Raw genomic sequence first — 13824 nt, 5'->3', positions numbered from 1 at the left:
TTCATGATCTCCATGGTGTGAATATATGTCTCTCAAGTATCTATATTGATAATATATTCCCTCCGTCTCAGAATATAGCTACGTTTAGACTTTTTCAAAGTCAAATATTTTCAACTTTGACTGCGAATATCTCTATAATCATAGAGACTAGTAACATAAAAAATAATGTTAGTAGACTATTATTAACTTTTTCTATTTGAAATGAATTATTTTTGGAGTTGACTTTTAAAAATGCCAAATGTAACTATATTTTGGGATAGAGGGAGTAGTAAATGTGTAGATTACAGGAATAAACTATATGACCCACCAAGTAGAGGCTACCCAAAAGATTTCTTTTGTTAGGCATGCCAAAAAATTTCATTCCGCACGGTACAAAATTCTTCCTACAAAGATTTGCTATTATTGAATGTTACTTAGATGATCCAACACCTTGAAAATCAAATCTTCCGTATTTACTTTTCGACATGTTGCTCAAAATTAAAACTTCATTTAGAGCGATGTTTACATTAAATCTGTACATAATTCACCATTTACATATCTGCTACTCTTACTTGAGAAAATAAATAATAAAATACAGATTATAATAGCGACCTACCCATTTCGAATCAAGAATTTGAACCGTTTCATGTAAAATTTGCATGAAATTTGAGTCCACGCTGCAAGACGGGTTTATTTCGCAAATAATCACCTTTGCAGGGACCCACACGAAAAACCGCAAGATCTTACACGTCTCCCCCTTTTACCCCGCATCACTCGTGTCCTCGTGTACTACTCGTCGCTCCGCTCCCGACCGCATCGCGATCAGTCACCTCCTCTCCGCCTCGCCGGAGATCAGACGAGGCGCCGACCGGAGATGGACGCATCCTACCGCCGCGCCGGCGCCGGGGGCGGCTCCGCGCCGCGCACCGTCGAGGACATCTTCAAGGACTACCGCGCCCGCCGCTCCGCCATCCTCCGCGCCCTCACCCACGGTACGCGCCCGCGCCCCTCGCAGTTCCTGCTTCCCGCCATGCCCCGAGCATCGAGACCTAACCCTAACCCCCTTCATCTCGCTTCGCAGAAGTGGAGGACTTCTACGCGCAGTGCGATCCAGGTGAGCCCCTTCCCTCCCTTCCTCGCGCGATCTCTCCGCGTTGTGGATGTCGCATGCGATTTCGATTTGGGTACGGCGAGCTGATGCGGCCTGGGATTCGACTTGGGTAGAGAAGGAGAACCTGTGCCTGTACGGGTACGCGAACGAGGTGTGGGAGGTGGCGCTGCCGGCGGAGGAGGTGCCCACGGAGCTGCCAGAGCCGGCGCTCGGGATCAACTTCGCTCGCGACGGGATGAACCGCCGCGACTGGCTCGCGCTCGTCGCCGTCCACTCCGACTCGTGGCTCGTCTCCGTCGCATTCTACTACGCCGCGCGGCTCAACCGCAACGAACGGTACGATTTGCGATCTCCACCCAATTTCGCCTCTGTTTTGCGATCTCCACCCAATTTTGCCTCTGTTTCTCGAGGTCCGATGCTTTTGTTGTTGCTGCTACTTGTTCCTTGTTAGTGTGCTGTCTCTGTTGATTGAGACATAAATGTGTCAGGCCCTTTTCAGGAGTATTCTGTGAGTTGAAGTGGATGTCTGAGGATACACATGATGTCCTGTGTCCTCTGTTTGCATGCCATTGGTGTGTCTGGATTCAGCACTTGCTTTGATAAGTACAGGTTCAGATTTGGGCCTTTTGCAAAAGTCTGTGGAATAGAAATAATTTTCTGATTAAGTTTATTCCCATATAGCAATATAAGTCGTACATGTTTGCCTGTGTTGTTCAATTGTTTGCTTGTGTGAATTAATTTATAGTTGCTTACAGAGTGACATTTTAGTGAAAAGCATGGAGCATCTGTGTTTATAACTTTATATGTGCTTATATGTGCTGTAGTAAGCATGATGGGAACTGACCTTGCATGTGTGTTTTGAAGTTCTATTCTTCCCTAAGCTGATTATAGCTATAATGTCCTAATGAAAAGTAGTGTTCTCTGTTCCTATGGAAAGCTGAGGGGCAGCACTTCATTGTTATCAGAACGTTTGTATGCTGCGGAACTACGGATCCCTCCAAAGTGTGCAGATGCTTAAAGCATGCTTTTTGGTTCTAAGTTGGTTCTGTTTTGGAAATGAATTTCATTGCAGCGTAAAGATACGATCGCACCTCCATGTGAGGAATTTCCAGTTTTATGATTCTTGATAGACTTTTTACTCTGATCTCGATTTCATGAATTTTGTCACTTTTGACATTCACGTTTCATTAGTACTTATATTGCATACACACAGTCACCACATTTAAGCTCACTATGCCTCCTCCTGCTTTCAATAGCCAGTTTTCACTAAGATAGCAGCTATGTTTGGATTTGGTGGATGGTTTTCTGATTATGGAGTTTGCTTAACATTTACTAACCTTACTGCATAAGTATCTATTGATGACCATGGCCAAATCTGTACTAACAACAACAACAAACCTTTTAGTTGCAAGCAAGTTGGGTTAGGCTAGAGATGAAACCCAGCAATATCCACATGAAAAAACATAAAAAAGAGGTAGTGGCAGGGTAGTAGTAAGAGCCACAGGTCAAATATGTACTAACTGCTAACTAATTTGATTTGACAAAATTATTCTTTATGGTTTGAAACTGTGCAGTCCTGCAGTACCTCACATGCAAGAATGCTGTCTTTATTGCTGGTTTGTTAAGATCATTTGTTGGTCTTTCAACAGTGGATAGAAAGAACAATGATGAATAGAGGAGATAGGGTGGGTATAATTGTGTGAAATCCAACTAATAATATGTATTTTCCCATAGGCAGTAATCACTTCTGCTTTAAGATCTGCATTTTTTTCCTCAAAGAGTAACATGCCCTCCTAATTATGTGTTGCAATGATACATAATAATGTTTACTTAAGAGTTGCAACTGTTAGATACCTACGTTTTACTTCTTGTAGCCAACACATTACTGTGTAATCAGCACCTTTCTGTACAGCCTGAATCTACTCTGCATTTGGCATAAACAACAAGGATACTGACTTCTGGACAACGCTTTGTGCACTACAGCAGTGCTTTTACAAATAGCATGTTCTGCTCAACTCCCATGCAATTTTGCGAAATTAAATTTATGTTTTAGCTAAACTTCATGATTTGTTAAATGTAGAGTATCTTTTGATATTTCCAGTACTTGATTTGGTGGAGCCTTTATGGACCAAGGGTATCTTTTAAGACTTAAAGAGTAATCAGTGACTAATTGAATTCTTATTTCTTTGATACAATAATGAGTGTTGGAATCTTAGTCAGCAAGTAAGTTCACTTGTAGGTAGTAAGCCACTGAAACAGGCTTGTATCCTATGGCTCTTGTTTTGTAACGATAAATGTGCCACTGTCTTTATAAAATATTGATACAGTTAACTTTGTCTGGTCAATTATACTAAGCAGTTCTGACTTAGCTTACATAGAAGCCAAGCATTTCATATTCCACTCTATGCAACATTTTACATGGTTAAAGTTGCAGTAATCCAGCGTGGCACAAGTATAAAGGAAGTTACTGTAGTATAATAGCATTTTGTTAACTAAACAGAGAAAGAAATACTATTTTTGTAATAGTTTTGTGTTTTCTTTAATCGCTCTCTCTAAAATCCAACAGGAAGCGTTTGTTTAGCATGATGAACGATCTGCCGACTGTTTTTGAAGTTGTCTCTGGTGGGGTGAAACAATCCAGGGAGAGGGACAGATCCGCTTCCGACAACAGTGGTAGAAATAAACTGTCAGTGAAGGTAAGAAGAATTTGTCACTTTTTTTACCACCTCTTCTGTCTCATGTTATGATACTGAACTTCCTCCTATCTCTCCAGCAAACAAGCGAGCCACGCATAGAAAATAACACCAGGGAGCCCGACGAGGGCTATGACGAAGACGACGGCGACCACAGCGAAACCCTATGCGGGACTTGCGGCGGGATATACAGCGCGGACGAGTTCTGGATTGGGTGCGACATGTGCGAGAAGTGGTACCACGGCAAGTGCGTGAAGATCACCCCCGCGAAGGCAGAGAGCATAAAGCAGTACAAGTGCCCAAGCTGCTCAAAGAGACCTAGGCCGATGTAGCACCGTCGTCCTCCGCGCTAGAGGAGGAGGGGCTGGGCGGGAGCGCCCGCCATAGATGGAAACCTGAACAAGCAGGAGGGTCCGGAGTTACTCCTTGTGCAAGAGTCAATACCGGTCTTGCGACGTTTACTGTATCTTTTCGATTTAGCTTACGTGTGACGACGATGGTGATGCTAATGTGATCACACATATTGATTATAGTCTTTCTTGTGGTTTCTCCATGCCCTGGAAAGAGTTAACGGTAGTCTGTATGTTGCCGGAGAAGAAAATAGGGGCAGTAAGGAAGCCTTTGTAATGTGCCGAAAGTGAATTGACCACCTTATGCGACAATAATCCGAGAGGTTTATGTTCATATTTACTCAAGCATGGTGTTTTGCTTCGCGAGCCATGTGAGATTGCTACAGTAAGCTACCAAGTTTGTGATAATCCGTGTCATGATATCATCGGCCGCTCTGAACGCATATTCAAAAGGTGAATACGCCACCAAACACGTAGCTCGTAGCCAATCCATCTACCACCAAAACGGAAGCACCGCAGCTCCCAAACACGCTTGATCATACAGCATCAGTGATGTCTGAGGAGCTGCGCACGCGAGACAAACAAAAAACAAATGCAAGAGATCAATTCTTTGCAAGCATATTTTGCTACAACCTTGAATCCCTTCGGCTTTCAAACCGGGCAGTGGATTAGAGTATGTTAGCTGCCTGGACTAGGTTACAAGACCAAAACTGCAACCATGATGAATAAGGTTTCTACGTGAACTGATTTTCGAAGATAAACTGAACACAGGGCCGGTCACAGCTTGTAGACCGGTGTAATTCCGAGCAGCTGGAAGCACTGACGCATGACAACGGCAGTCGCTTGGCAAAGCAGCAGCCGGCTTGTCTCCTCCGGTGACCCGACCACCTGTTAGGTTCAACGTAAAATAAGACAGCAGTTTGAAAGCATCAGATTTTCAGTGGGGCATTGCTACCCTATGAAAATAGTGGCAGTTTCTGTAATTTGTATGAGTTGTTGCCAATCTAAATACCCAAGAAATGATGTGAGATTCATTTTAAGGGGGGAAGAGTGATGCAAATGGAAAGAAATATACCTGACAGTTGGTATAGAATTTTGTGAACATTTCGGATAGATTGTACAAGTATTCACACACAACATTTGGAAGGAGATTTGTGCAAGCCTCTTCAACAACCTGAAACAGATTAGAGCCATTAAAAAAAAGCAAACTGATGCACCTTGCTTAGTTTTTACAAGTTAGACCGCCCCCCCAAGAAAAACATTATTGGAGTATCCAGCAAGGCCAAAACACATACAGCTAAAGATCCAAACACACCCAAAATGCCCCTCTAATTAACTGATAATTCATCATTCGTGTGGGGTTTCTGACTCCCGGAACCTTACAAAATAAAATTCACTAATTAGTTACCTCTGCAAATCGGATCAGATACAGCCCCAAGACACGCTCATCTGGATGGTCAAGACAAATGGCTCCACTCTGAGAAGAAAGCAGAAAACAAAAATTCAGCTCATGTCTGAGACATGAAAAGTGGGGCTAAACCTTCACAAAACCAAAGAGAGCTAAACCTGCACCAAACCGATGAAAAAAAAACTGCACGAGTTAAAGACAAGGCTTACCATTTTCAGCTCTTCCACATCCTTGTTGGATTTCCGAATAATGGAACAAATGCGAGCATGAGCATACTGAAGGTACACAGCAGTATTTCCCTGTTCACAGAGAGATTGAATATCTAAGCAGAATGACAATTAATAAAAGTTGCGAGAAGATGAACTGAGCTTGAAATATGTGCAAAGCCAAGACTAGATAAAATAATAGACTTAAGTAAGAGTTTGCATGAAGATGAACTGAGCTCAAAATACGTGCAAAGCCAAGATCAGATAAAAGAATAGTGACAGTAACAGGATCACTAGGAGCAACGTTTTCACTCAAAAGGACCATAATTGATAGTAAAATATGAAACATACTATAGAAACTAGATAAATCATCAGGATAACAAGATTCCTACACAACCAACCACATGAATATTGGAGTCTGATTTTACCTTATCGCTTAGCATCTGTTCAAAACTAAATGTGTAATTGGTAAGCCGATTGTTCTTCAGATCAGCATACCTGAAGCAAAAGTTTTACAAACACATTACAATAAAGATTGTCAATTAAATAATGAGTTATTCATATTTCAATTCAAGACATGATGTATCTTTCAGAATTAAGATATTTCAGTACATACTTCACGGCGCCATATCCAACTGCCTCTGAAGTTTGTTCTAATTCCTCATCAGTCCAGTCAACAATTTTACCTTAATAAAATAAGGATCATATTTAGCTGAAGTATTAATAAAGAAAGCAACGTTCCAAAGTAGTGCAATTTACCATTTTCAGTAAGCCGCTGTAGTAGTTCTGATTTACTCCGAGATTTAGCCTCATCAAGCAGCTCTACCAATCGAACAACCTCAGTACTACGAGTGCGGAAGCGCTTGCCATCTGACCCAAGAACGAGACCAAATCCAACATGACTCGTTTTTGGAAACTTCTTTTCATTTGGATCTGGGAGCCAACCAGCCATCCTTGCAGCCTATAGAAGACAACGAAAGATTCAATAAAAGCACGGTAAAGGGAAAACCTCTCTTTTGGTGCTACTCTGTGCTTACTTTGAAAAACATTTCAAAGTGCTGCTGCTGGCCAACATCTGTTACATATATTATCCATTCTGCCTTCTCAACATTGAGCCGATACCTCCATAAAACCAGACAAAAAAATGTTAAATCTCACTAAGTATATTACAGTGAAATGCATCAACTACAAAAATGTGTTCAGTTTGCTTCCATAGAGGAAGCTGAATGAGACCTCAAAAGCACAACATATAGAACACATATCAATTATTATTTAGCACTTACCAAAGAGCAGATAAATCTGTTGAGGCATAGTTGAACCCACCATCCCTTTTAACCACAATCAAAGGGATCTGATAACCTTCAATAAATATTACTTGAGCACCCTCACTCTCCTGGATCAATCCTTTGCTACTCAATTCCGCCAGCACTTTGGGTATATAAGGATTATAGAAACTCTCCCCCTGAAAGGATACATAATTGGCTTCCTCAGCGTGTCAAAGCATAAATCAGTGGCATGGTCGGGTGCTCCAGTACAGTGGCAGACAACATGAACTTAAGCATTTAACACTACTAATAGACCATGTACATTCTTTGTGAATAAATTGAACATGGCAGAAGTTAATGCAGCAAATATCGTAGACATTTTCGATTATAAAAGATGCATAGAAACCAAAATGTTGATGTTAATCTGAAGTCCAGAATATTCTCACAGTAATTTCAGCTTGCACCTAAATTCTGTTCACGATCAACCTTCTCAAAAATGAGTTTCACCTACTAGGAAGTGGTGTACCTTTTCTTCAAGCTCCACATTTAGGCGCTTGTACACCAAGTCAAATTCGCTCCTGCTGATGTCACAAATCTTTTTCCATGCTTCTCGATATTTCTCTTCCCCTCCCTACAGATTAATACATTGGTTGGATGAGAATATGCCAACCTTCCCAGACTCGACATCCAAGATGATCACTCACCTGTAGCCGAACAACTCCTTGTTGAGCCCTCTCTTTAAACTCAGGATCATTGTCAAACCTATTCTTGGATGCTTTATAGAAAATCTGTCATATAACCCAATTGAAATATGTCAGTCCAAATGGTAGGCACAAGACGCGTTGTCACATGCCAAAAGCGCAAAATGTCCAGAAGGGTCCATTGATTTTGAAACTCACTGGCATTCTTTGATGGACTATGAAGAAGGAAAACAGACAACCAACTAGGAAGCAGGATACTGCTCGATTTGGAACATGAAGGTACCAACGAAAAGCAAAATTATTGTACTGACCCTCACGAATACACGCATTGAAGACAGATAAGGCAATGTAGTGGAATTCAGCACAACACCGCAATACCATCACATGCTTCACTAATTCATGCAAAAACAGACAAGGCACAAACCACTATAGCAATAATAGTGTGCACAGGTTAACAGCTTAAGACACTGAATTAGTGATAGAATCATTTGAATAGGATCAAACCATATTTATATTGATCAAAGATTATTGTTTGGTCTTTGGATGTATGGTTTGAGTTCATATTTCATGGAAATTATTGATATTATCTAAAATACTATTTTAAATATATGATCACAAAACATAACGGTCAATTTGGCATCATAATTGACTTAGGAAAGTAAAAATTTTCCGTTTCTTAACTGGAGGAAGTATTTCAATATTCTTCCAGGCAAGTAGCTCTTACATGAACATCTAGGATCAAATTCAACCATCTCAAATCATGCTTGTATATGTTTGCATGTTTCCTATGCAGGAGAGGTAGGTTACAAAAATTTGCGTCATTGCATTGAACAACACCTTACCTGGAGGTCACCAATGGCCTGGCTACCTATTTCCTGCCAATTTGGGAATTTTTCAAACAGATACTCTATGAGCATCCCAAACTGCATGAACAAACAGAAACACAGTAGTTAGTACGTGCAGCTGTAAATGGTCTCAATCTTTCAGGCATCCTACATGGAAGCAGTAGATATATTTCTGCTAATAGTAAGATACCGAGGCATAACTCCAGCAGTCCAGCCACACACAAAATCATTTGATTTAAGCATAATTTTAATTACGAGACGGAAAATGTGTAGACAGGAAAGCCTAGATACAGAAAGTTGCACATATATAACAGAAGTCATACAGTTAAGGCAAACAAGGTCCATAAAAAGAATCACATATAACAATCAGATCGCCTCAAAAGGTGGAAACAAATTCAAGGTATCAGGCTACAAAACCGAATGCACAGTGCAGGAAATGATAATGCAGGTTGTTTAAGGTAGTAGGCATATAGCTCGTATGAAATGACACCATCCGAACCTGCCCATTTGGTGGCACAAAGAACAGCACCACCTGAACCTTTTGCCCAAGGAAGACATACAAAATTGCAGGTTTATGAAGAAACAATAGGCTAGCATAGAAAAGGGCGAGCCCGAGAGAGAGTACTTTTCACCTAAACTAAGTAAAAAAGCAGTTCAACCATAAGTATGTAAATTCATTTCATTTCACACAAGGCAAGTAATAAATGTTTAGATTACAGTGCAAGGCTTGCTACCTGTGTACCCCAATCTCCCACATGGTTTCGCCGCAGAACATCAACATTTGAGAACTCAAACATGCGTGCTAATGTATCTCCAATAATTGTAGACCTTAAATGCCCAACATGCATTTCTTTTGCGATATTAGGTGATGAAAAATCAATCACTGCCCTCTTTACTGGTAGAATAGGTGCCCAAGTATTGATACCATTGACAAGCATGTCTTGTATTCTCTGTAATAATGTATATAATTAATACGCAGGCATAAATAGTACCATGGGTAGTACAAGCATATTTTATAGATTAAAAGTATCAGACCTTTGCAACCCAGCTGTTTGATAAGGTAATATTCACAAAACCAGGTCCAGCAACAGATGTGGACTCAATAATGTCAGAGGAAGGCAAGTTCTTTGCAATGGCCTGGGAAAATGTGAAGAGAGCACAGAGCAGTATGTCAATAGTGTAAAAGTGCTTGAGCACGAATGATAAAGGTGAAGTGGATGAGCAAGTAAATAAATAATTCCAGACCACATGGAAAAGTCTCCTACTCCCAATTCTATAAAGAGAAAAGGTAGACACATATACACATACCTGTCCAATAGCATTAGGGTTTTTGAAACTTGTTCCAGATCCTTTAATCTTTGACCATAATCCCATAGCATTGTTGCTGCAGATGGTTTAGGAGGAATCAATTGACGAGCACGTTGAAGCAGCATTGACAGCTAAAGGAGCTAAGAGTGTATGTATAATGTAAAGTAAAATGCGAACAACATACCACTGGTAGTCAGCAAACTTTGCTGAAACTTCAACCATTGGTTCTACCTCCACTTCAGGGACCGTAGCCCGGAGGGACGAAATGACCAGCCTGGAAAGCTGTTGCTTGACACTCCCAGCACCCTGCACAGTCGAACCAAAATCAAGCAGGGAAAGCAGAAAAGGTAAGGAATGCGATCGTCTGCAGAGTCAGCAGATCAACACTCACAACAGCAGGTTCCTGCCCCTGGGCGGGAACCGATGTCGATGTCTCATCTCCCATGGTGGTGGCGCTGCAGGGTAACCGCAGAAGCCTGGAGGAAGAAGCTGCTCTACAGTGACCTGGCTAGGTAGACAACACCAGAGCAACAATACAAATCCAAATTAAGCAATGAAATAAGCATAAGTAATCGATTTGAAAACATGACAAGTGCAGTGTTCCTGACAGGGTATCCCAATCCACCGACACAATCCAAACCTAGTGTGCCCCTTGGTTAATTCGAAGCAAAATTGGTGATAAACCCTCAACCATTTCTTTTTGCACCGAAAATCAGACGTGAGCACTCGCGTAACGGTATAAGTGCAAACGAAACGGATTATAGAGCGCGAGCCCCAATTTACCTGAGCAAATCTATGAACATTCAAACCCCGAGCCTCACTAAAAAAACCAAAGGGAACCCACCCGCCGCTCCTACCAGATTCTAACATCACTCGGACTACCAAACCCTAAACCCAACGTCGCGTCACACCCAGACCGACCCTAAAATTCCCCCGTTTTCCCGGGGCAAAATTGGGAGTAGCGACCGTGGGAGGCGGTCGGAGCAGGGGATTCGGGGAGGAGAGGCGAGATGAAATGGAGGGCGGGCTCACCGGAGCGCGGGGGGCGGGGGGCGAGCGGGAGGCGGAGACGGAGGCGCGCGGGGGTAGGCGCCGCCACTGCAGTTGCTGCTGCCGCGAGAGCTCGCATCCTCGCCTCGCCTCGCCCCGTCAGTTAAATACTCTACCCCTCTCACGGTCAGGTGCGACCGCAGGGTAGCGTGGCGAGCGCGAGGGTTTTGCCTTTTCCTTTCCTTACTTATCGGGCCGCCCCGGTCCCGGCTCTGTGCGGGACGGGCGGGTTTTGGATTGGGCCCGGAGCGCGCTCCACCGTCGATTCCCTCCCGGCCACCCTCATTGTTAGGGGTGTTTGTCACATTGGATGTTTGAATGCTAATTAGGAGAACTAAATATGAGCTAATTATAAAAATAATTGCAGAACCCTATGCTAATTCACGAGACGAATCTATTAAACCTAATTAATCCATCATTAGCAAATGGTTACTGTAGCACCACGTTGTCAAATCATGGACTAATTAGGCTTAATAGATTCGTCTCGTGAATTACACTCCATCTGTGCAATTAGTTTTGTAATTAACCTATATTTAATACTCCTAATTAGTATCCAAACATCCGATGTGACGGGTGTTAAATTTTAACACCCTATTACCAAACAGCCCCTTACTGATCGTAAAGTTTGCACTTGCAGAATAGGTGTCGCGACGCGCTAGTTGAAGGTGTACATAACCCTTTATAAAAAAAAGTGTACATAACGACATACGGATTATGTAGTTGGGATCGATTTCTTGCTATATAGTCTTAGATAATAGTTCTTTTTTCTTTTAAAACATGGATACATTATACTACATGGTTTTAAAATGTAAGTCGAACTTTCATAAAATAGCTAAAACGATCTACATTTTAAAATAGAGGTAATACTTAACTCTTAACTTGATGTAGACATCCGATAACCCACATGTTTGAAATAAGAAAAATGTTCATTTTTGACCATCCAGCTATTGTCTTCGTTTAAGTTTGACCATACAATTTCAAAATCAAGAATCTTCAACCACTCGACTGTCAAAACCGTTTGCAATTGATCATCTAATTATTTTGATAGATGGTTTTGCTGATGTGGACCACACATGACAGTGAGTCCATATGGCCGAGGCGACGGGTGGCAGCGGCATTAGGAAGACAAGAAAAAAGAGTAGAATAGTTTTGACAGTTGGGTGGCCAAAGATTCCTAAATTTGAAATTAAATAGCCAAATACAAACGGAGGAAAAAGAATAAATAGGTGATATTTGATCCAATGGCTCGGACTCCGGAGCCATCACCCATCAGCAGTGTCACCGAGCTAGTACGACCTACCACTACCAGTACAGCAGCGCAAGCGTTGGCCGTTTCGGAAACGCCATCGTTTTCCCCCGGCCCCGGCCGCTCTCCTCCCTGCAGGCCTGCTGTGTCTGGAGACCGTCTGTTCCCATAGCGGAGAGCGCCCGTCTTCGTCTTCCCCACGATGGAAGCGATATGGACCGGTGTTCTATGCCGAGATGTGTGCCCTTCTATCTCTAGTTAATATATTTTACCTCTAGTTAATATATTTTACCTTGTATTTTGATTTTTTTCCAACGTGTATCTACAACACGTCTGCATTCACTGTGGATGAGACATAAAGATGCTTTATGCCATATTCAGTATGACCTAAAGCGTCTTGAGAACAGCTAAAGCTGTGTTATATGTGCTAAAGCTGTACTCAAGGCACCCCAACGGCTCTCTCTGCCATATGTGCTAAAGCTGTACTCAAGGCACCCCAACGCCTCTCTCTGCCATATGTGCTAAAGCTGTACTCAAGTCACCCCAACGGCTCTCTCTGCCATATGTGCTGCAGCTTTTCTAGCCCCATTAATTTTTGGTGATATTCACCCTCCAACGGCTCTATCTCCCATGCAACTTTTCCTCTCCCATTAATTTTTTGTGACATTTTTTTACAACAATCACGTGTAACAATAATATTTTTTTACAACAATCACGTGTAACAAGATCATACACTACCTGACTACCTGACTACCATACGATCTCATACCAATCACCGTTACATCACCATTGCACCATATGCACATCTTTACACATCCTATGTATCATCACCGGTACATCACCATTACACCATATGCATAGCTTTGCACACCCTATGACCATTGCTGGAATATCAATGTCCAGTCAAGGTATAACACCATTTCACCAAATGTATTGCACACCCTATGTACTCTAACTTCTATGTTATCACTTTGGCCTCAGCTAGTACATCACAAATCTAAATTACAAAAAATTAAATTGTTGCATATAAGAAATAAGAAAACATTCACTTCGGAAGAAAACAACCAGCTAACAGAGAACCGAGCCAACAACTATGAACTTTTCTTTTTCTAGTTTTGTTCTGATCAACTTATGTGTTCCACCAAGCCAATAATTACGAATATATTTCATAAAACAACTTATCAAGAGCTTTCGTACAAATGTGCTAAAACCTATTGTACACCATTGCCATTCACCTTCACAAAAAAGTAAGAAGATGGAAGGAAGGAAAATAAATAGTTTGCAATAAGCATAAATGTCGGGGCACAATCCAACAACAGAGGGAGGAGCTGGGGGAAAAAAACAAGAAAGGTTAATTGGTAATGAGAAAAAGTGAGAAAGAAATAAGAAACCCATGAAATAAGAAACCCATTTCACGGCTGCCTAGAGAGTAGCTTTCTTGCGTGCACTTTCCTTCTCCTCGACGCTTCTTGCTCCTGGTGTTGGAGTAGTCTTCCGGGCTTATCCACGCATGCTTGGCGTGATATTGTAAAAGCATGGGACTTCTATTGTAACCACCAGTAGGCAGTTGCTTGTAGTCATTGTTGTGCACTTTTGTTGTACGCTTGACATTCCAACTTCTTGAGACGGAAGTATTTGGTGTATTCTGCAAGATTCGTTAAC

General features: G+C 41.9%; 2 protein-coding genes across 3 annotated transcripts; one reads left to right on the top strand and one right to left on the bottom strand.

Annotated features, from left to right (window-relative positions):
• The first annotated feature begins 760 nt into the window (after positions 1–760).
• LOC101770231 (PHD finger protein ALFIN-LIKE 1) lies at positions 761–4478 on the top strand. Its single transcript, XM_004977059.2, has 5 exons — positions 761–971; positions 1061–1093; positions 1204–1426; positions 3657–3786; positions 3864–4478. The coding sequence occupies exons 1-5, from the start codon at positions 854–856 to the stop codon at positions 4113–4115; spliced, it is 756 nt and encodes a 251-aa protein (XP_004977116.1). The 5' UTR covers positions 761–853; the 3' UTR covers positions 4116–4478.
• A 230-nt stretch (positions 4479–4708) lies between these two features.
• LOC101769827 (arginine--tRNA ligase, chloroplastic/mitochondrial) lies at positions 4709–11049 on the bottom strand. 2 transcript variants are annotated; one of them, XM_004977058.4, is made up of 18 exons: positions 10899–11049; positions 10258–10370; positions 10051–10172; positions 9867–9942; positions 9594–9695; positions 9293–9508; positions 8556–8636; positions 7717–7800; positions 7539–7643; positions 7031–7209; positions 6785–6869; positions 6507–6708; positions 6364–6433; positions 6176–6245; positions 5751–5840; positions 5542–5610; positions 5209–5307; positions 4709–5021 (listed from the first exon to the last, which is right to left on the bottom strand). In XM_004977058.4, the coding sequence occupies exons 1-18, from the start codon at positions 10993–10995 to the stop codon at positions 4911–4913; spliced, it is 1971 nt and encodes a 656-aa protein (XP_004977115.1). In that variant the 5' UTR covers positions 10996–11049; the 3' UTR covers positions 4709–4910. The 2 variants fall into 2 exon arrangements, with proteins under 2 accessions (XP_004977115.1, XP_022683939.1); XM_022828204.1 differs by having other exon boundaries at positions 10258–10374; positions 10899–11000.
• Positions 11050–13824: the final 2775 nt, after the last annotated feature.

This window comes from Setaria italica, chromosome VII (assembly GCF_000263155.2).
Source record: "Setaria italica strain Yugu1 chromosome VII, Setaria_italica_v2.0, whole genome shotgun sequence".
Lineage (NCBI taxonomy): Eukaryota > Viridiplantae > Streptophyta > Magnoliopsida > Poales > Poaceae > Setaria > Setaria italica.
Note: the sequence above shows the minus strand (reverse complement) of the source record. Positions and strands in the feature narration are given on the sequence as shown.